We start from the raw sequence: 22,019 nt of genomic DNA, 5'->3' as shown, positions 1-22,019 counted from the left end.
AAACCACTCACAGTGTGGAAAATTCTGGTAGAAACGACACTCAGTATGGGAAACCCCAGTATATACCATTCACAGTGCGGGAAATCCCAGTATAAACCACTCCCAGTGCGGTAAGTACTGGTATATACCACCCAGTGCAGGAAAAATCAGTATATACCACTCCCAGTTCAAGAATTCGTCTGTTGGTTGTGCTGAGACCAGAGCATCCATTCAGGGGCATTGTCAATAAGTCTTCCTGTCCTTTTGCCAGGCGCTAATCTTCCCCGACCGGCTGTATGACACAGTGTTTGATGACGGTGGTTCAGGCAGCAAGATATCTGTGAGACTGTACGGAGGAGCCCTGCTCAGTAAGTATCAGCTGCAGAGCTCTACCCCAAGGACCCTTTCTAAATAATCCCAGTACACACACAAATTTACAGCAGCCCTCCACTTTAACACAACCCCACCAGACCCAATGTCCAGGGACTATTCCCCCATTACACTTTTCTTCTACACCCACATCCACAAACCACTCCCCCTTAACACAACACCTCTACACCCAACGTCCAGGGACCAGTCCTTTTTAACACATCCCCTCTACACCAAACATTCACCCATCTTTAATGTAAACATTCTATACCCTTCCTCAATATCCTTGTGCAAACGGATTACCCTATCCTGTTAACAAAACACATGCCACTGCATGCTGAACCAGACAGAGGGCACTGTACCTTATGCAGACCATTACACGTGTTGCAGAAATCAGTCCGCTTTGCATAAACACAAGAGGTCCCCACTCCACATAAACCCACTGTTGGCACAAGCCAGCGCAGATCGCCATCTCCTTCTGGGATTGTCAGCCTGGAGAGCAACTTCCTTCCGCCAGCTCCTGGGGTGTCTGATGTCCCAGTGTGGAACCCACAAGGCCTCTCCAACAGCGGCAGTAGCTGAATGTGTATTGTCCGTCAGGCGGTCCTCTCCTCTCACAGAGCCCCTGGCTGCTACCGAGCATTGCCTGGAGGTCTACACCCTACCCCGAATCCCTCCACACACGCCCTACCATTGGGCTGATTTCACAACAGCCAGCACCCTGATACCAGGCGTTCCTCAGGGCCCACAAGTACGAAGGCACACCTCTGCCCTAGTCCCTCTCACCACTTTAGAACCAAGGCCAGCTTTGCCCCCTCCCCAGAGCAGGGGCAGTGGCTTCAGCAGGTTCTCGGTTCCTGTCAGGGAGCAAAGCCCCCCACGACCGCACCGTCCTCTCTGTTGCAGCAGGGACCCCCCATTCCCAACTTACCTCCCTTCACCCATCTGGTCTCAGCCAAGCCTTTGACTGGGCTCCCTCTCCCAAACTCTGTCCGTTTAACTCTCACTCCACACCAGGTGTTCCAGACTTCCTGCCCAACCGTTTCCCCGTGTTGACCGAAAGCACTATTGGTCTCGATTTTACGCACGAGTCAGAGGGACCCGTAGACGTGGGGTTAGGAGTGGACGGCGGGGTCCCAGGTGAAGGACTCACCAGCTCCTCCCTCTGGTGTGATCCTGCAGGCCTGTCCCTCATCATGTGGAACGCGCTGTACACGGCGGAGAAGGTTGTGATCCGCTGGACGCTGCTGACGGAAGCCTGTTACTTCGCTGTGCAGCTGATAGGTGAGTTCACAAAACACAGCCTGAGACCCAGTGCTGACACCAATTGTACCTCCAATCCAACACTCCCATCCCCACACAGTCGGTCACCGGCTCCCGATAATACAGTCACCGTATCCCAGACCCAGTAACAGAGTACACCTGCATCCGAACACGCTTAACCCCATATTTCTGTATCATAGTAACCCGGCAATCTAGTATTCCCATACACAGTCCCTGTGACTGAGTTCTCCCGTACCCCAATCCCTGTACCCGAGTACTCCCATACCCAGTCCCTGTACCCTAGTATTCCCGTACACCAGTCCCGTGTACCTGAGTACTCCCGTACCCCAATCCATGTACCTGAGTACTCCCATACCGAGTCCCTGTACCCTAGTACTCCCGTACCCCAGTCCCCTGAACCCGAGTACTCCTCTACCCCAATCCCCTATTCCCGAGTACAACCATACCCCAGTCCCCTGTACCCATACAACCGTACCCTAGTCCCCTGTACCCTAGTACTCCCGTACCCCAGTCCCCTGAACCCGAGTACTCCTCTACCCCAATCCCCTATTCCCGAGTACAACCATACCCCAGTCCCCTGTACCCATACAACCGTACCCTAGTCCCCTGTACCTGAGTACTCCCGTACACAATCCATGTACCTGAGTACTCCCATACCGAGTCCCTGTACCCTAGTACTCCCGTACCCCAGTCCCCTGAACCCGAGTACTCCTCTACCCCAATCCCCTATTCCCGAGTACAACCAAACCCCAGTCCCTGTACCCGAGGACTCCCGTAACCCAGTCCCCTGTACCCGTTCAACCATACCCCAGTCCCCTGTACCCGAGTACTCCAGTAACCCAGTCCCCTGTTCCCAAGTACTCCCATACCCAAGTCCCCTGTACCCGAGTATTCCCGTACCCCAGTCCCTGTGCCCGAGTACAACCATACCCCAGTCCCCTGTTCCCGAGTACTCCCATACCCAGTCCCCTGTACCCGAGTACTCCCATACCCAGTCCCCTGTTCCCGAGTACTCCCATACCCAGTCCCCTGTACCCGAGTACTCCCATACCCAGTCCCCTGTTCCCGAGTACTCCCATACCCAGTCCCCTGTACCCGAGTACAACCATACCCCAGTCCCCTGTTCCCGAGTACTCCCATACCCAGTCCCCTGTACCCGAGTACTCCCATACCCAGTCCCCTGTTCCCGAGTACTCCCGTACCCCAGTCCCCTGTACCCGAATACTTCCGTACCCCAGTCCCCTGTACCCGAATACTACTGTACCCCAGTCCCCTGTGCCTGAGTACTCCCGTACCCCAGTCCCTGTACCCAAGTACTCCCGTACCCCAGTCCTCTGTACCCGAATACTCTCGTACCCCAATCCCCTGTTCCCAAGTACAACCAAACCCCAGTCCCTGTACCCAAGTCCAACCATACCCCAGTCCCCTGTTCCCGAGTACTCCCGTACCCCAGTCCCCTGTACCCGAATACTCCTGTACCCGTCCCCTGTACCCGAATACTCCCATACCCCAGTCCCCTGTGCCTGAGTACTCCCGTACTCCAGACCTCTGTACCCGAATACTCCCATAACCCAGTCCCCTGTACCCCAGTCCCCTGTACCCGAATACTCCCATACACCAGAACACTGTTCCTGAGTACTCCCGTACCCCAGTCCCTGTACCCGAGTACTCCTGTACCCCAGTCCTCTCTACCCGAATACTCCAGTATCCCAGTCCCCAGTACCCGAATACTCCAGTACCCCAGTCCCCTGTACCCGAGTACTCCCGTACCGCAGTCCCCTCTACCTGAGTACTCCCATACCCCAGTCCCTGTACCTGAGTAATCGCATACGCCAGTCCACTGTACCCAAGTACTCCCGTACCCCAGTCCCCTGTGCCCGAGTACTCCCATACCCCAGTCCCTGTTCCCGAGCACTCCCGTACCCCAGACCCCTGTGCCCGAGTACTCCCGTACCCTAGTCCCCTGTACCCGAGTACTCCCATACGCCAGACCCCTGTACCCGAGTACTTCCGTACCCCAGTCCCCTGTGCCCGAGTACTCCCGTACCCCAGTCCGCTGTACCCGAGTACTCCAGTAACCCAGTCCCCTGTACCCGAGTACTCACGTACCCCAGTCCCTGTTCCTGAGTACTCTCGTACCCTAGTCCCTGTGCCCGACTACAACCATACCCAAGTCCCCTGTTCCCGAATACTCCCATACCCCAGTCCCCTGTACCCGAGTACTCCCGTACCTCAGTTCCCGTGCCCGAGTACAACCATGCCCCAGTCCCCAGTTCCCGAGTACTCCAGTACCCCAGTCCCCGTACCCGAGTATTCCCATACCCCAGTCCCCTTTTCCCATGTACTCCAGTACCCCAGTTCCTGTACACGAGTAATCCCATACCCCAGACCCCTGTTCCCGAGTACTCCCATAAACAGTCCCTTGTACCCGAGTACTCCCATACCCAGTCCCCTGTACCCGAATACAACCATACCCCAGTCCCCTGTTCCCGAGTACTCACGTACCCCAGTCCCTGTTCCTGAGTACTTCCGTACCCCAGTCCCTGTACCCGAGTACAACCATAACCCAGTCCCCTGTTCCCGAATACTCCCATAACCCAGTCCCCTGTACCCGAATACTCTCGTACCCCAATCCCCTGTTCCCGAGTACAACCAAACCCCAGTCCCTGTACCCGAGGACTCCCGTATCCCAGTCCCCTGTACCCGAGTCCAACCATACCCGAGTCCCCTATTCCCGAGTACTCCCATACCCCAGTCCCCTGTACCCGAGAACTCCCGTACACGAGCCCCTGTACCCGAGTACTCATGTACCCCAGTCCCTGTTCATGAGTACTCCCATACCCCAGTACCTGTGACCGAGTACAACCATACCCCAGTCCCCTGTTCCGGAGTACTCCCGTACCCCAGTCCCCTGTACCCAAGTACTCCCATACCCCAGTCCCTGTGCCCGAGTACTCCCATACCACAGTCCCCTGTACCCGAGTACTCGCGTACATGAGTCCCTGTACCCGAGTACTCCAGTAACCCAGTCCCCTGTTCCAAGTACTCCCGTACCCCAATCCCCTGTTCCCGAGTACTCCCATATCCAGTCCCCTGTACCCGAGTACAACCATACCCCAGTCACCTGTTCCCGAGTACTCCCGTACCCCAATCCCCTGTTCCCGAGTACTCCCATACCCAGTCCCCTGTACCCGAGTACAACCGTACACCAGTCCCCTGTTCCCGAGTACTCCCGTACCCCAGTCCCCTATACCCGAATACTCCTGTACCCGTCCCCTGTACCCGAATACTCCCGTACCCCAGTCCCCTGTGCCCGAGTACTCCCGTACCCCAGTCCGCTGTACCCGAGTCCAAACATACCCCAGTCCCCTGTTCCGCAGTACTTCCGTACCCCAGTCCCCTGTACCCGAGTACTCCCATACCCCAGTACCCTGTACCCGAGTACTCCCATACGCCAGACCCCTGTACCCGAGTACTTCCGTACCCCAATCCCCTGTTCCCGAGTACTCCCATACCCAGTCCCCTGTGCCCGAGTACTCACGTACCCCAGTCCCTGTTCCTGAGTACTCTCGTACCCTAGTCCCTGTGCCCGACTACAACCATACCCAAGTCCCCTGTTCCCGAATACTCCCATACCCCAGTCCCCTGTACCCGAGTACTCCCGTACCCCAGTTCCTGTGCCCGAGTACAACCATGCCCCAGTCCCTGGTTCCCGAGTACTCCTGTACCCCAGTCCCCGTACCCGAGTATTCCCATACCCCAGTCCCCTTTTCCCATGTACTCCAGTACCCCAGTCCCTGTACACGAGTAATCCCATACCCCAGTCCCCTGTTCCCGAGTACTCCCATAAACAGTCCCTTGTACCCGAGTACTCCTGTAACCCAGTCCCCTGTACCCGAATACAACCATACCCCAGTCCCCTGTTCCCGAGTACTCACGTACCCCAGTCCCTGTTCCTGAGTACTCCCGTACCCCAGTCCCTGTACCTGAGTACAACCATAACCCAGTCCCCTGTTCCCGAGTACTCCCGTACACCAGTCCCCTGTACCCGAATACTCCCATAACCCAGTCCCCTGTACCCGAATACTCTCGTACCCCAATCCCCTGTTCCCGAGTACAACCAAACCCCAGTCCCTGTACCCGAGGACTCCCATATCCCAGTCCCCTGTACCCGAGTCCAACCATACCCGAGTCCCCTGTACCCGAGTACTCCCATACCCAGTCCCCTGTACCTGAGTTCTCCCGTACCCCAATCCTCTGTTCCGGAGTACTCCCATACCCAGTCCCCTGTACCGGAGTACTCCCGTACCCCAGTCCCTGTACCCTAATACTCCCGTACCCCAGTCCCTGTACCCGAGTACTCCCGTACCCCAGTACCCTCTACACGAGTACTCCCGTACCCCAGTCCCTGTGACCGAGTACAACCATACCCCAGTCCCCTGTTCCCGTGTACTCCCGTACCCCAGTCCCCTGTACCCAAGTACTCCCATACCCCAGTCCCTGTGCCCGAGTACAACCATGCAACAGTCCCCGTTTCCCGAGTACTGCAGTACCCCAGTCCCCTGTACCCGAGTAATCCCATACCCCAGTCCTCTGTACACGAATAATCCCATACCCCAGTCCTCTGTACCCTAATACTCCCGTACCCCAGTCCCTGTACCCGAGTACTCCCGTACCCCAGTACCCTCTACACGAGTACTCCCGTACCCCAGTCCCCTGTACCCGAGTACTCCCATTCCCCAGTCCCTTTGCCCGAGTACAACCATACCCCAGTCCCCTGTTCCCGAGTACTCCTGTGCCCGAGTAATCCCATACCGCAGTCCCCTGTTCCCGAGTACTCCAGTACCCCAGTCCCTGTACCCGAATAATCCCATATCCCAGTCCCCTGTTCCCGAATACTCCCATACCAAGTCCCCTGTACCCGAGTACTCCCATACCCAGTCCCTTGTACCTGAGTTCTCCCGTACCCCAATCCTCTGTTCCGGAGTACTCCCATACCCAGTCCCCTGTACCCGAGTACTCCCGTACCCCAGTCCCTGTGACCGAGTACTCCCGTACCCCAGTCCCTGTGACCGAGTACAACCATACCCCAGTCCCCTGTTCCCGAGTACTCCCGTACCCCAGTCCCCTGTACCCAAGTACTCCCATACCCCAGTCCCTGTGCCCGAGTACAACCATGCCACTGTCCCCGGTTCCCGAGTACTGCAGTACCCCAGTCCCCTGTACCCGAGTAATCCCATACCCCAGTCCTCTGTACACGAATAATCCCGTACCCCAATCCTCTGTTCCGGAGTACTCCCATACCCAGTCCCCTGTACCCGAGTACTCCCGTACCCCAGTCCCTGTACCCTAATACTCCCGTACCCCAGTCTCTGTACCCGAGTACTCCCGTACCCCAGTACCCTCTACACGAGTACTCCCGTACCCCAGTCCCTGTGACCGAGTACAACCATACCCCAGTCCCCTGTTCCCGAGTACTCACGTACCCCAGTCCCCTGTTCCCGTGTACTCCCGTACCCCAGTCCCCTGTACCCAAGTACTCCCATACCCCAGTCCCTGTGCCCGAGTACAACCATGCAACAGTCCCCGTTTCCCGAGTACTGCAGTACCCCAGTCCCCTGTACCCGAGTAATCCCATACCCCAGTCCTCTGTACACGAATAATCCCATACCCCAGTCCTCTGTACCCTAATACTCCCGTACCCCAGTCCCTGTACCCGAGTACTCCCGTACCCCAGTACCCTCTACACGAGTACTCCCGTACCCCAGTCCCCTGTACCCGAGTACTCCCATTCCCCAGTCCCTTTGCCCGAGTACAACCATACCCCAGTCCCCTGTTCCCGAGTACTCCTGTGCCCGAGTAATCCCATACCGCAGTCCCCTGTTCCCGAGTACTCCAGTACCCCAGTCCCTGTACCCGAATAATCCCATATCCCAGTCCCCTGTTCCCGAATACTCCCATACCAAGTCCCCTGTACCCGAGTACTCCCATACCCAGTCCCTTGTACCTGAGTTCTCCCGTACCCCAATCCTCTGTTCCGGAGTACTCCCATACCCAGTCCCCTGTACCCGAGTACTCCCGTACCCCAGTCCCTGTGACCGAGTACTCCCGTACCCCAGTCCCTGTGACCGAGTACAACCATACCCCAGTCCCCTGTTCCCGAGTACTCCCGTACCCCAGTCCCTGTGACCGAGTACTCCCGTACCCCAGTCCCTGTGACCGAGTACAACCATACCCCAGTCCCCTGTTCCCGAGTACTCCCGTACCCCAGTCCCCTGTACCCAAGTACTCCCATACCCCAGTCCCTGTGCCCGAGTACAACCATGCCACTGTCCCCGGTTCCCGAGTACTGCAGTACCCCAGTCCCCTGTACCCGAGTAATCCCATACCCCAGTCCTCTGTACACGAATAATCCCGTACCCCAATCCTCTGTTCCGGAGTACTCCCATACCCAGTCCCCTGTACCCGAGTACTCCCGTACCCCAGTCCCTGTACCCTAATACTCCCGTACCCCAGTCTCTGTACCCGAGTACTCCCGTACCCCAGTACCCTCTACACGAGTACTCCCGTACCCCAGTCCCTGTGACCGAGTACAACCATACCCCAGTCCCCTGTTCCCGAGTACTCACGTACCCCAGTCCCCTGTACCCGAATACTCCTGTACCCCAGTCCCTGTGCCCGAGTACAACCATGCCCCAGTCCCCGGTTCCCGAGTACTCCAGTACCCCAGTCCGCTGTACCCTAGTAATCCCATACCGCAGTCCCCTGTTCCCGAGTACTCCAGTACCCCAGTCCCTGTACCCGAATAATCCCATACCCCAGTCCCCTGTTCCCGTGTACTCCCGTACCCCAGTCCCCTGTACCCAAGTACTCCCATACCCCAGTCCCTGTGCCCGAGTACAACCATGCAACAGTCCCTGTTTCCCGAGTACTGCAGTACCCCAGTCCCCTGTACCCGAGTAATCCCATACCCCAGTCCTCTGTACACGAATAATCCCATACCCCAGTCCTCTGTACCCTAATACTCCCGTACCCCAGTCCCTGTACCCGAGTACTCCCGTACCCCAGTACCCTCTACACGAGTACTCCCGTACCCCAGTCCCCTGTACCCGAGTACTCCCATTCCCCAGTCCCTTTGCCCGAGTACAACCATACCCCAGTCCCCTGTTCCCGAGTACTCCTGTGCCCGAGTAATCCCATACCGCAGTCCCCTGTTCCCGAGTACTCCAGTACCCCAGTCCCTGTACCCGAATAATCCCATATCCCAGTCCCCTGTTCCCGAATACTCCCATACCAAGTCCCCTGTACCCGAGTACTCCCATACCCAGTCCCCTGTACCTGAGTTCTCCCGTACCCCAATCCTCTGTTCCGGAGTACTCCCATACCCAGTCCCCTGTACCCGAGTACTCCCGTACCCCAGTCCCTGTACCCTAATACTCTCGTACACCAGTCCCTGTACCCGAGTACTCCCGTACCCCAGTACCCTCTACACGAGTACTCCCGTACCCCAGTCCCTGTGACCGAGTACAACCATACCCCATTCCCCTGTACCCGAGTACTCCCGTACCCCAGTACCCTCTACACGAGTACTCCCGTACCCCAGTCCCTGTGACCGAGTACAACCATACCCCATTCCCCTGTTCCCGAGTACTCCCGTACCCCAGTCCCCTGTACCCAAGTACTCCCATACCCCAGTCCCTGTGCCCGAGTACAACCATGCCACTGTCCCCGGTTCCCGAGTACTGCAGTACCCCAGTCCCCGGTACCCGAGTAATCCCATACCCCAGTCCTCTGTACACGAATAATCCCGTACCCCAATCCTCTGTTCCGGAGTACTCCCATACCCAGTCCCCTGTATCCGAGTACTCCCGTACCCCAGTCCCTGTACCCTAATACTCCCGTACCCCAGTCCCCGTACCCGAGTACTCCCGTACCCCAGTACCCTCTACACGAGTACTCCCGTACCCCAGTCCCTGTGACCGAGTACAACCATACCCCAGTCCCCTGTTCCCGAGTACTCCCGTACCCCAGTCCCCTGTACCCAAGTACTCCCATACCCCAGTCCCTGTGCCCGAGTACTCCCATACCACAGTCCCCTGTACCCGAGTACTCGCGTACATGAGTCCCTGTACCCGAGTACTCCAGTAACCCAGTCCCCTGTTCCAAGTACTCCCGTACCCCAATCCCCTGTTCCCGAGTACTCCCATATCCAGTCCCCTGTACCCGAGTACAACCATACCCCAGTCACCTGTTCCCGAGTACTCCCGTACCCCAATCCCCTGTTCCCGAGTACTCCCATACCCAGTCCCCTGTACCCGAGTACAACCGTACACCAGTCCCCTGTTCCCGAGTACTCCCGTACCCCAGTCCCCTATACCCGAATACTCCTGTACCCGTCCCCTGTACCCGAATACTCCCGTACCCCAGTCCCCTGTGCCCGAGTACTCCCGTACCCCAGTCCGCTGTACCCGAGTCCAAACATACCCCAGTCCCCTGTTCCGCAGTACTTCCGTACCCCAGTCCCCTGTACCCGAGTACTCCCATACCCCAGTACCCTGTACCCGAGTACTCCCATACGCCAGACCCCTGTACCCGAGTACTTCCGTACCCCAATCCCCTGTTCCCGAGTACTCCCATACCCAGTCCCCTGTGCCCGAGTACTCACGTACCCCAGTCCCTGTTCCTGAGTACTCTCGTACCCTAGTCCCTGTGCCCGACTACAACCATACCCAAGTCCCCTGTTCCCGAATACTCCCATACCCCAGTCCCCTGTACCCGAGTACTCCCGTACCCCAGTTCCTGTGCCCGAGTACAACCATGCCCCAGTCCCTGGTTCCCGAGTACTCCTGTACCCCAGTCCCCGTACCCGAGTATTCCCATACCCCAGTCCCCTTTTCCCATGTACTCCAGTACCCCAGTCCCTGTACACGAGTAATCCCATACCCCAGTCCCCTGTTCCCGAGTACTCCCATAAACAGTCCCTTGTACCCGAGTACTCCTGTAACCCAGTCCCCTGTACCCGAATACAACCATACCCCAGTCCCCTGTTCCCGAGTACTCACGTACCCCAGTCCCTGTTCCTGAGTACTCCCGTACCCCAGTCCCTGTACCTGAGTACAACCATAACCCAGTCCCCTGTTCCCGAGTACTCCCGTACACCAGTCCCCTGTACCCGAATACTCCCATAACCCAGTCCCCTGTACCCGAATACTCTCGTACCCCAATCCCCTGTTCCCGAGTACAACCAAACCCCAGTCCCTGTACCCGAGGACTCCCATATCCCAGTCCCCTGTACCCGAGTCCAACCATACCCGAGTCCCCTGTACCCGAGTACTCCCATACCCAGTCCCCTGTACCTGAGTTCTCCCGTACCCCAATCCTCTGTTCCGGAGTACTCCCATACCCAGTCCCCTGTACCGGAGTACTCCCGTACCCCAGTCCCTGTACCCTAATACTCCCGTACCCCAGTCCCTGTACCCGAGTACTCCCGTACCCCAGTACCCTCTACACGAGTACTCCCGTACCCCAGTCCCTGTGACCGAGTACAACCATACCCCAGTCCCCTGTTCCCGTGTACTCCCGTACCCCAGTCCCCTGTACCCAAGTACTCCCATACCCCAGTCCCTGTGCCCGAGTACAACCATGCAACAGTCCCCGTTTCCCGAGTACTGCAGTACCCCAGTCCCCTGTACCCGAGTAATCCCATACCCCAGTCCTCTGTACACGAATAATCCCATACCCCAGTCCTCTGTACCCTAATACTCCCGTACCCCAGTCCCTGTACCCGAGTACTCCCGTACCCCAGTACCCTCTACACGAGTACTCCCGTACCCCAGTCCCCTGTACCCGAGTACTCCCATTCCCCAGTCCCTTTGCCCGAGTACAACCATACCCCAGTCCCCTGTTCCCGAGTACTCCTGTGCCCGAGTAATCCCATACCGCAGTCCCCTGTTCCCGAGTACTCCAGTACCCCAGTCCCTGTACCCGAATAATCCCATATCCCAGTCCCCTGTTCCCGAATACTCCCATACCAAGTCCCCTGTACCCGAGTACTCCCATACCCAGTCCCTTGTACCTGAGTTCTCCCGTACCCCAATCCTCTGTTCCGGAGTACTCCCATACCCAGTCCCCTGTACCCGAGTACTCCCGTACCCCAGTCCCTGTGACCGAGTACTCCCGTACCCCAGTCCCTGTGACCGAGTACAACCATACCCCAGTCCCCTGTTCCCGAGTACTCCCGTACCCCAGTCCCCTGTACCCAAGTACTCCCATACCCCAGTCCCTGTGCCCGAGTACAACCATGCCACTGTCCCCGGTTCCCGAGTACTGCAGTACCCCAGTCCCCTGTACCCGAGTAATCCCATACCCCAGTCCTCTGTACACGAATAATCCCGTACCCCAATCCTCTGTTCCGGAGTACTCCCATACCCAGTCCCCTGTACCCGAGTACTCCCGTACCCCAGTCCCTGTACCCTAATACTCCCGTACCCCAGTCTCTGTACCCGAGTACTCCCGTACCCCAGTACCCTCTACACGAGTACTCCCGTACCCCAGTCCCTGTGACCGAGTACAACCATACCCCAGTCCCCTGTTCCCGAGTACTCACGTACCCCAGTCCCCTGTTCCCGTGTACTCCCGTACCCCAGTCCCCTGTACCCAAGTACTCCCATACCCCAGTCCCTGTGCCCGAGTACAACCATGCAACAGTCCCCGTTTCCCGAGTACTGCAGTACCCCAGTCCCCTGTACCCGAGTAATCCCATACCCCAGTCCTCTGTACACGAATAATCCCATACCCCAGTCCTCTGTACCCTAATACTCCCGTACCCCAGTCCCTGTACCCGAGTACTCCCGTACCCCAGTACCCTCTACACGAGTACTCCCGTACCCCAGTCCCCTGTACCCGAGTACTCCCATTCCCCAGTCCCTTTGCCCGAGTACAACCATACCCCAGTCCCCTGTTCCCGAGTACTCCTGTGCCCGAGTAATCCCATACCGCAGTCCCCTGTTCCCGAGTACTCCAGTACCCCAGTCCCTGTACCCGAATAATCCCATATCCCAGTCCCCTGTTCCCGAATACTCCCATACCAAGTCCCCTGTACCCGAGTACTCCCATACCCAGTCCCTTGTACCTGAGTTCTCCCGTACCCCAATCCTCTGTTCCGGAGTACTCCCATACCCAGTCCCCTGTACCCGAGTACTCCCGTACCCCAGTCCCTGTGACCGAGTACTCCCGTACCCCAGTCCCTGTGACCGAGTACAACCATACCCCAGTCCCCTGTTCCCGAGTACTCCCGTACCCCAGTCCCCTGTACCCAAGTACTCCCATACCCCAGTCCCTGTGCCCGAGTACAACCATGCCACTGTCCCCGGTTCCCGAGTACTGCAGTACCCCAGTCCCCTGTACCCGAGTAATCCCATACCCCAGTCCTCTGTACACGAATAATCCCGTACCCCAATCCTCTGTTCCGGAGTACTCCCATACCCAGTCCCCTGTACCCGAGTACTCCCGTACCCCAGTCCCTGTACCCTAATACTCCCGTACCCCAGTCTCTGTACCCGAGTACTCCCGTACCCCAGTACCCTCTACACGAGTACTCCCGTACCCCAGTCCCTGTGACCGAGTACAACCATACCCCAGTCCCCTGTTCCCGAGTACTCACGTACCCCAGTCCCCTGTACCCGAATACTCCTGTACCCCAGTCCCTGTGCCCGAGTACAACCATGCCCCAGTCCCCGGTTCCCGAGTACTCCAGTACCCCAGTCCGCTGTACCCTAGTAATCCCATACCGCAGTCCCCTGTTCCCGAGTACTCCAGTACCCCAGTCCCTGTACCCGAATAATCCCATACCCCAGTCCCCTGTTCCCGTGTACTCCCGTACCCCAGTCCCCTGTACCCAAGTACTCCCATACCCCAGTCCCTGTGCCCGAGTACAACCATGCAACAGTCCCCGTTTCCCGAGTACTGCAGTACCCCAGTCCCCTGTACCCGAGTAATCCCATACCCCAGTCCTCTGTACACGAATAATCCCATACCCCAGTCCTCTGTACCCTAATACTCCCGTACCCCAGTCCCTGTACCCGAGTACTCCCGTACCCCAGTACCCTCTACACGAGTACTCCCGTACCCCAGTCCCCTGTACCCGAGTACTCCCATTCCCCAGTCCCTTTGCCCGAGTACAACCATACCCCAGTCCCCTGTTCCCGAGTACTCCTGTGCCCGAGTAATCCCATACCGCAGTCCCCTGTTCCCGAGTACTCCAGTACCCCAGTCCCTGTACCCGAATAATCCCATATCCCAGTCCCCTGTTCCCGAATACTCCCATACCAAGTCCCCTGTACCCGAGTACTCCCATACCCAGTCCCCTGTACCTGAGTTCTCCCGTACCCCAATCCTCTGTTCCGGAGTACTCCCATACACAGTCCCCTGTACCCGAGTACTCCCGTACCCCAGTCCCTGTACCCTAATACTCTCGTACCCCAGTCCCTGTACCCGAGTACTCCCGTACCCCAGTACCCTCTACACGAGTACTCCCGTACCCCAGTCCCTGTGACCGAGTACAACCATACCCCATTCCCCTGTACCCGAGTACTCCCGTACCCCAGTACCCTCTACACGAGTACTCCCGTACCCCAGTCCCTGTGACCGAGTACAACCATACCCCATTCCCCTGTTCCCGAGTACTCCCGTACCCCAGTCCCCTGTACCCAAGTACTCCCATACCCCAGTCCCTGTGCCCGAGTACAACCATGCCACTGTCCCCAGTTCCCGAGTACTGCAGTACCCCAGTCCCCGGTACCCGAGTAATCCCATACCCCAGTCCTCTGTACACGAATAATCCCGTACCCCAATCCTCTGTTCCGGAGTACTCCCATACCCAGTCCCCTGTACCCGAGTACTCCCGTACCCCAGTCCCTGTACCCTAATACTCCCGTACCCCAGTCCCCGTACCCGAGTACTCCCGTACCCCAGTACCCTCTACACGAGTACTCCCGTACCCCAGTCCCTGTGACCGAGTACAACCATACCCCAGTCCCCTGTTCCCGAGTACTCACGTACCCCAGTCCCCTGTACCCGAATACTCCTGTACCCCAGTCCCTGTGCCCGAGTACAACCATGCCCCAGTCCCCGGTTCCCGAGTACTCCAGTACCCCAGTCCGCTGTACCTTAGTAATCCCATACCCCAGTCCCCTGTTCCCGAATACTCCCATACCCAGTCCCCTGTACCCGAGTACTCCCATACCCAGTCCCCTGTACCCGAGTACTCCCATACCCCAATCCCCTGTTCCCGAGTACTCCCATACCCAGTCCCCTGTACCCGAGTACAACCATACACCAGTCCCCTGTTCCCGAGTACTCCCGTACCCCAGTCCCCTGTACCCGAATACTCCTGTACCCCAGTCCCCTATACCCGAATACTCCCGTACCCCAGTCCCCTGTGCCTGAGTACTCCCGTACTCCAGACCCCTGTACCCGAATACTCCCATACCTCAGTCCCCTGTACCCGAATACTCCTGTAACCCAGTCCCCTGTACCCGAGTCCAACCATACCCCAGTCCCCTGTTCCCGAGTACTCCCATACCCAAGTTCCCTGTACCCGAGTACTCACGTACCCCAGTCCCTGTTCCTGAGTACTCCCGTACCCCAGTCCCTGTGCCCAAGTACAACCATACCCCAGTCCCCTATTCCCGAGTACTCTCGTACCCCAGTCCCCTGCACCCGAGTACTCCCGTACCACAGTCCCTGTGCCCGAGTACAACCATGCCCCAGTCCCTGTACCCGAGTAATCCCATACCCCAGTCCCCTGCTCCCGAGTACTCCTGTATCCCAGTCCCCTGTACCCGAGTCCCCTGTACCCGAGTACTCCAGTAACCCAGTCCCCTGTTCCCAAGTACTCCCGTACCCAAGTCCCCTGTACCCGAGTACTCACGTACCCCAGTCCCTGTTCCTGAGTACTCCCGTACCCCAGTCCCTGTGCCCGAATACAACCATGCCCCAGTCCCTGTACCCGAGTAATCCCATACCCCAGTCCTCTGCTCCCGAGTACTCCTGTACCCCAGTCCCCTGTACCCGAGTACTCCAGTAACCCAGTCCCCTCTACACGAGTACTCCCGTACCCCAGTCCCCTGTACCCGAGTACTCCCGTACCACAGTACCCTCTACACGAGTACTCCCGTACCCCAGTCCCCTGTACCCGAATACTCCTGTACCCCAGTCCCTGTGCCCGAGTACAACCATGCCCCAGTCCCCTGTTCCCGAATACTCCCATACCCAGTCCCCTGTATCTGAATACTCCTGTACCCCAGTCCCCTGTACCCGAATACTCCCGTACCCCAGTCCCCTGTGCCTGAGTACTCCCGTACTCCAGACCTCTGAACCTGAATACTCCCATACCCCAGTCCCCTGTACCCGAATACTCCTGTACCCCAGTCCCCTGTACCCGAATACTCCCATACCCCTGTACACAGTTCCTGAGTACTCCCGTACCCCAGTCCCTGTAACCGAGTACTCCCGTACCCCAGTCCTCTGTACCCGAATACTCCAGTATCCCAGTCCCCTGTACCCGACTCCAACCATACCCCAGTCCCCTGTCTCCAAGTACTCCCGTACACAGTCCCCTGTACCCAAGTACACCAGTAACTCAGTCCCCTGTTCCAGAGTACTCCCATACCCAAGTCCCCTGTACCCGAGTACTCACGTACCCCAGTCCCTGTTCCTGAGTACTCCCGTACCCCAGTCCCTGTGCCCGAGTACAACCATACCCCAGTCCCCTATTCCCGAGTACTCTCGTACCCCAGTCCCCTGCACCCGAGTACTCCCGTACCACAGTCCCTGTGCCCAAGTACAACCATGCCCCAGTCCCTGTACACGAGTAATCCCATACCCCAGTCCCCTGCTCCCGAGTACTCCTGTATCCCAGTCCCCTGTACCTGAGTCCCCTGTACCCGAGTACTCCAGTAACCCAGTCCCCTGTTCCCAAGTACTCCCGTACCCAAGTCCCCTGTACCCGAGTACTCACGTACCCCAGTCCCTGTTCCTGAGTACTCCCGTACCCCAGTCCCTGTGCCCGAATACAACCATGCCCCAGTCCCTGTACCCGAGTAATCCCATACCCCAGTCCTCTGCTCCCGAGTACTCCTGTACCCCAGTCCCCTGTACCCGAGTACTCCAGTAACCCAGTCCCCTGTTCCCAAGTACTCCCGTACCCAAGTCCCATGTACCAGAGTACTCACGTACCCCAGTCCCTGTTCCTGAGTACTCCCGTACCCCAGTCCCCTGTACCCGAATACTCCCATAACCCAGTCCCCTGTACCTGAGTACTCCTGTACCCCAGTCCTCTGTACCCGAGTACTCCAGTAACCCAGTCCTCTGTTCCCAAGTACTCCCGTACCCAAGTCCCATGTACCCGAGTACTCACGTACCCCAGTCCCTGTTCCTGAGTACTCCCGTACCCCAGACCCCTGTGCCCGAGTACTCCCGTACCCTAGTCCCCTGTACCCGAGTACTCCCGTACCCCAGAACCCTGTGCCCGAGTACTCCCGTACCCTAGTCCCCTGTACCCGAGTACTCCCATACGCCAGACCCCTGTACACGAGTACTTCTGTACCCCAGTCCCCTGTGCCCGAGTACTGCCGTACCCCAGTCCGCTGTACCCGAGTCCAACCATACCCCAGTCCCCTGTTCCGCAGTACTTCCGTACCCCAGTCCCCTGTACCCGAGTACTCCCATACCCCAGTCCCCTGTACCCGAGTACTCCAGTAACCCAGTCCCCTGTACCCGAGTACTCATGTACCCTAGTCCCTGTGCCCGAGTACAACCATACCCAAGTTCCCTGTTCCCGAATACTCCCATACCCCAGTCCACTGTACCCGAGTACTCCCGTACCCCAGTTCCTGTGCCTGAGTACAACCATGCCCCAGTCCCCGGATCCCGAGTACTCCAGTACCCCAGTCCCTGTACACGAGTAATCCCATACCCCAGTCCCCTGTTCCCGAGTACTCCCATAAACAGTCCCTTGTACCCGAGTACTCCCTTACCCAGTCCCCTGTACCCGAATACAACCATACCCCAATCCCCTGTTCCCGAGTACTCACGTACCCCAGTCCCTGTTCCTGAGTTCTCCCGTACCCCAGTCCCTGTGCCCGAGTACAACCATACCCCAGTTCTTGTGCCTGAGTACAACCATGCCCCAGTCGCCGGTTCCCGAGTACTCCAGTACTCCAGTACCCCAGTACCCTGTACCCGAGTAATCCCATACCCCAATCACTGGTTCCGGAGTACTCCAGTACCCCAGTCCCTGTACCCGAGTAATCCCATACCCCAGTCCACTGTTCCCGAGTACTCCCATACCCAAGTCCCCTGTACCCGAGTTCTCACGTACCCCAGTCCCTGTTCCTGAGTACTCCCGTACCCCAGTCCCTGTGCCCGAGTACAACCATACCCCAGTCCCCTGTACCCGAGTAATCCCATACCCCAATCACTGGTTCCGGAGTACTCCAGTACCCCAGTCCCTGTACCCGAGTAATCCCATACCCCAGTCCACTGTTCCCGAGTACTCCCATACCCAGTCCCCTGTACCCGAGTACTCCCATACCCAGTCCCCTATACCTGAGTTCTCCCATACCCCAATCCCCTGTTCCCGAGTACTCCCATACCCAGTCCCCTGTACCCGAGTACAACCATACACCAGTCCCCTGTTCCCGAGTACTCCCGTACCCCAGTCCCCTGTACCCGAATACTCCTGTACCCCAGTCCCCTGTACCCGAATACTCCCGTACCCCAGTCCCCTGTGCCTGAGTACTCCCGTACTCCAGACCCCTGTACCCGAATACTCCCATACCTCAGTCCCCTGTACCCGAATACTCCTGTAACCCAATCCCCTGTACCCGAGTCCAACCATACCCCAGTCCCCTGTTCCCGAGTACTCCCATACCCAAGTTCCCTGTACCCGAGTACTCACGTACCCCAGTCCCTGTTCCTGAGTACTCCCGTACCCCAGTCCCTGTGCCCAAGTACAACCATACCCCAGTCCCCTATTCCCGAGTACTCTCGTACCCCAGTCCCCTGCACCCGAGTACTCCCGTACCACAGTCCCTGTGCCCGAGTACAACCATGCCCCAGTCCCTGTACCCGAGTAATCCCATACCCCAGTCCTCTGCTCCAGAGTACTCCTGTACCCCAGTCCCCTGTACCTGAGTACTCCAGTAACCCAGTCCCCTGTTCCCAAGTACTCCCGTACCCAAGTCCCATGTACCCGAGTACTCACGTACACCAGTCCCTGTTCCTGAGTACTCCCGTACCCCAGTCCCCTGTACCCGAATACTCCCATAACCCAGTCCCCTGTACCCGAGTACTCCTGTACCCCAGTCCTCTGTACCCGAGTACTCCAGTAACCCAGTCCTCTGTTCCCAAGTACTCCCGTACCCAAGTCCCATGTACCCGAGTACTCACGTACCCCAGTCCCTGTTCCTGAGTACTCCCGTACCCCAGACCCCTGTGCCCGAGTACTCCCATACCCTAGTCCCCTGTACCCGAGTACTCCCGCACCCCAGACCCCTGTGCCCGAGTACTCCCGTACCCTAGTCCCCTGTACCCGAGTACTCCCATACGCCAGACCCCTGTACCCAAGTACTTCCGTACCCCAGTCCCCTGTGCCCGAGTACTCCCGTACCCCAGTCCGCTGTACCCGAGTCCAACCATACCCCAGTCCCCTGTTCCGCAGTACTTCAGTACCCCAGTCCCATGTACCCGAGTACTCCCATACCCCAGTATCCTGTACCCGAGTACTCCCATACGCCAGACCCCTGTACCCGAGTACTTCCGTACCCCAGTCCCCTGTGCCCGAGTACTCCCATACCCCAGTCCCCTGTACCCGAGTACTCCAGTAACCCAGTCCCTTGTACCCGAGTACTCACGTACCCCAGTCCCTGTTCCTGAGTACTCTCGTACCCTAGTCCCTGAGCCTGAGTACAACCATACCCAAGTCCCCTGTTCCCGAATACTCCCATACCCCAGTCCCCTGTTCCCGAGTACTCACGTACCCCAGTCCCTGTTCCTGAGTTCTCCCGTACCCCAGTCCCTGTGCCCGAGTACAACCATACCCCAGTCCCCTGTTCCCGAGTACTCCCGTACCCCAGTCCCTGTGCCCGAGTACAACCATACCCCAGTCCCCTGTTCCCGAGTACTCCCGTACCCCAGTCCCCTGTACCCGAATACTCCTGTACCCCAGTCCCCTGTACCCGAATACTCCCGTACCCCAGTCCCCTGTGCCTGAGTACTCCCGTACTCCAGACCCCTGTACCCGAATACTCCCATACCTCAGTCCCCTGTACCCGAATACTCCTGTAACCCAGTCCCCTGTACCCGAGTCCAACCATACCCCAGTCCCCTGTTCCCGAGTACTCCCATACCCAAGTTCCCTGTACCCGAGTACTCACGTACCCCAGTCCCTGTTCCTGAGTACTCCCGTACCCCAGTCCCTGTGCCCAAGTACAACCATACCCCAGTCCCCTATTCCCGAGTACTCTCGTACCCCAGTCCCCTGCACCCGAGTACTCCCGTACCACAGTCCCTGTGCCCGAGTACAACCATGCCCCAGTCCCTGTACCCGAGTAATCCCATACCCCAGTCCCCTGCTCCCGAGTACTCCTGTATCCCAGTCCCCTGTACCCGAGTCCCCTGTACCCGAGTACTCCAGTAACCCAGTCCCCTGTTCCCAAGTACTCCCGTACCCAAGTCCCCTGTACCCGAGTACTCACGTACCCCAGTCCCTGTTCCTGAGTACTCCCGTACCCCAGTCCCTGTGCCCGAATACAACCATGCCCCAGTCCCTGTACCCGAGTAATCCCATACCCCAGTCCTCTGCTCCCGAGTACTCCTGTACCCCAGTCCCCTGTACCCGAGTACTCCAGTAACCCAGTCCCCTCTACACGAGTACTCCCGTACCCCAGTCCCCTGTACCCGAGTACTCCCGTACCACAGTACCCTCTACACGAGTACTCCCGTACCCCAGTCCCCTGTACCCGAATACTCCTGTACCCCAGTCCCTGTGCCCGAGTACAACCATGCCCCAGTCCCCGGTTCCCGAGTACTCCAGTACCCCAGTCCCTCTACCCGAATAATCCCATACCCCAGTCCCCTGTTCCCGAATACTCCCATACCCAGTCCCCTGTATCTGAATACTCCTGTACCCCAGTCCCCTGTACCCGAATACTCCCGTACCCCAGTCCCCTGTGCCTGAGTACTCCCGTACTCCAGACCTCTGAACCCGAATACTCCCATACCCCAGTCCCCTGTACCCGAATACTCCTGTACCCCAGTCCCCTGTACCCGAATACTCCCATACCCCTGTACACAGTTCCTGAGTACTCCCGTACCCCAGTCCCTGTAACCGAGTACTCCCGTACCCCAGTCCTCTGTACCCGAATACTCCAGTATCCCAGTCCCCTGTACCCGACTCCAACCATACCCCAGTCCCCTGTCTCCAAGTACTCCCGTACACAGTCCCCTGTACCCAAGTACACCAGTAACTCAGTCCCCTGTTCCAGAGTACTCCCATACCCAAGTCCCCTGTACCCGAGTACTCACGTACCCCAGTCCCTGTTCCTGAGTACTCCCGTACCCCAGTCCCTGTGCCCGAGTACAACCATACCCCAGTCCCCTATTCCCGAGTACTCTCGTACCCCAGTCCCCTGCACCCGAGTACTCCCGTACCACAGTCCCTGTGCCCAAGTACAACCATGCCCCAGTCCCTGTACACGAGTAATCCCATACCCCAGTCCCCTGCTCCCGAGTACTCCTGTATCCCAGTCCCCTGTACCTGAGTCCCCTGTACCCGAGTACTCCAGTAACCCAGTCCCCTGTTCCCAAGTACTCCCGTACCCAAGTCCCCTGTACCCGAGTACTCACGTACCCCAGTCCCTGTTCCTGAGTACTCCCGTACCCCAGTCCCTGTGCCCGAATACAACCATGCCCCAGTCCCTGTACCCGAGTAATCCCATACCCCAGTCCTCTGCTCCCGAGTACTCCTGTACCCCAGTCCCCTGTACCCGAGTACTCCAGTAACCCAGTCCCCTGTTCCCAAGTACTCCCGTACCCAAGTCCCATGTACCAGAGTACTCACGTACCCCAGTCCCTGTTCCTGAGTACTCCCGTACCCCAGTCCCCTGTACCCGAATACTCCCATAACCCAGTCCCCTGTACCTGAGTACTCCTGTACCCCAGTCCTCTGTACCCGAGTACTCCAGTAACCCAGTCCTCTGTTCCCAAGTACTCCCGTACCCAAGTCCCATGTACCCGAGTACTCACGTACCCCAGTCCCTGTTCCTGAGTACTCCCGTACCCCAGACCCCTGTGCCCGAGTACTCCCGTATCCTAGTCCCCTGTAC

The 22,019-nt window shown here is 58.1% G+C and overlaps 1 protein-coding gene across 1 annotated transcript in view; it reads left to right on the top strand.

Annotated features, from left to right (window-relative positions):
• The window catches only part of tp53i11b (tumor protein p53 inducible protein 11b), a 131,455-nt gene that overhangs the window by 12,927 nt on the left and 96,509 nt on the right, over positions 1-22,019 (top strand). The window contains exons 3-4 of the mRNA XM_059975423.1: positions 251-347; positions 1,531-1,632. Coding sequence (XP_059831406.1) covers positions 251-347; positions 1,531-1,632 — 199 coding nt within the window. The remainder of the gene's footprint in view (positions 1-250; positions 348-1,530; positions 1,633-22,019) is intronic.

The sequence above is a fragment of the Hypanus sabinus genome, chromosome 7, assembly GCF_030144855.1.
Source record: "Hypanus sabinus isolate sHypSab1 chromosome 7, sHypSab1.hap1, whole genome shotgun sequence".
Taxonomy (NCBI): Eukaryota; Metazoa; Chordata; class Chondrichthyes; order Myliobatiformes; family Dasyatidae; genus Hypanus; species Hypanus sabinus.
Note: the sequence above shows the minus strand (reverse complement) of the source record. Positions and strands in the feature narration are given on the sequence as shown.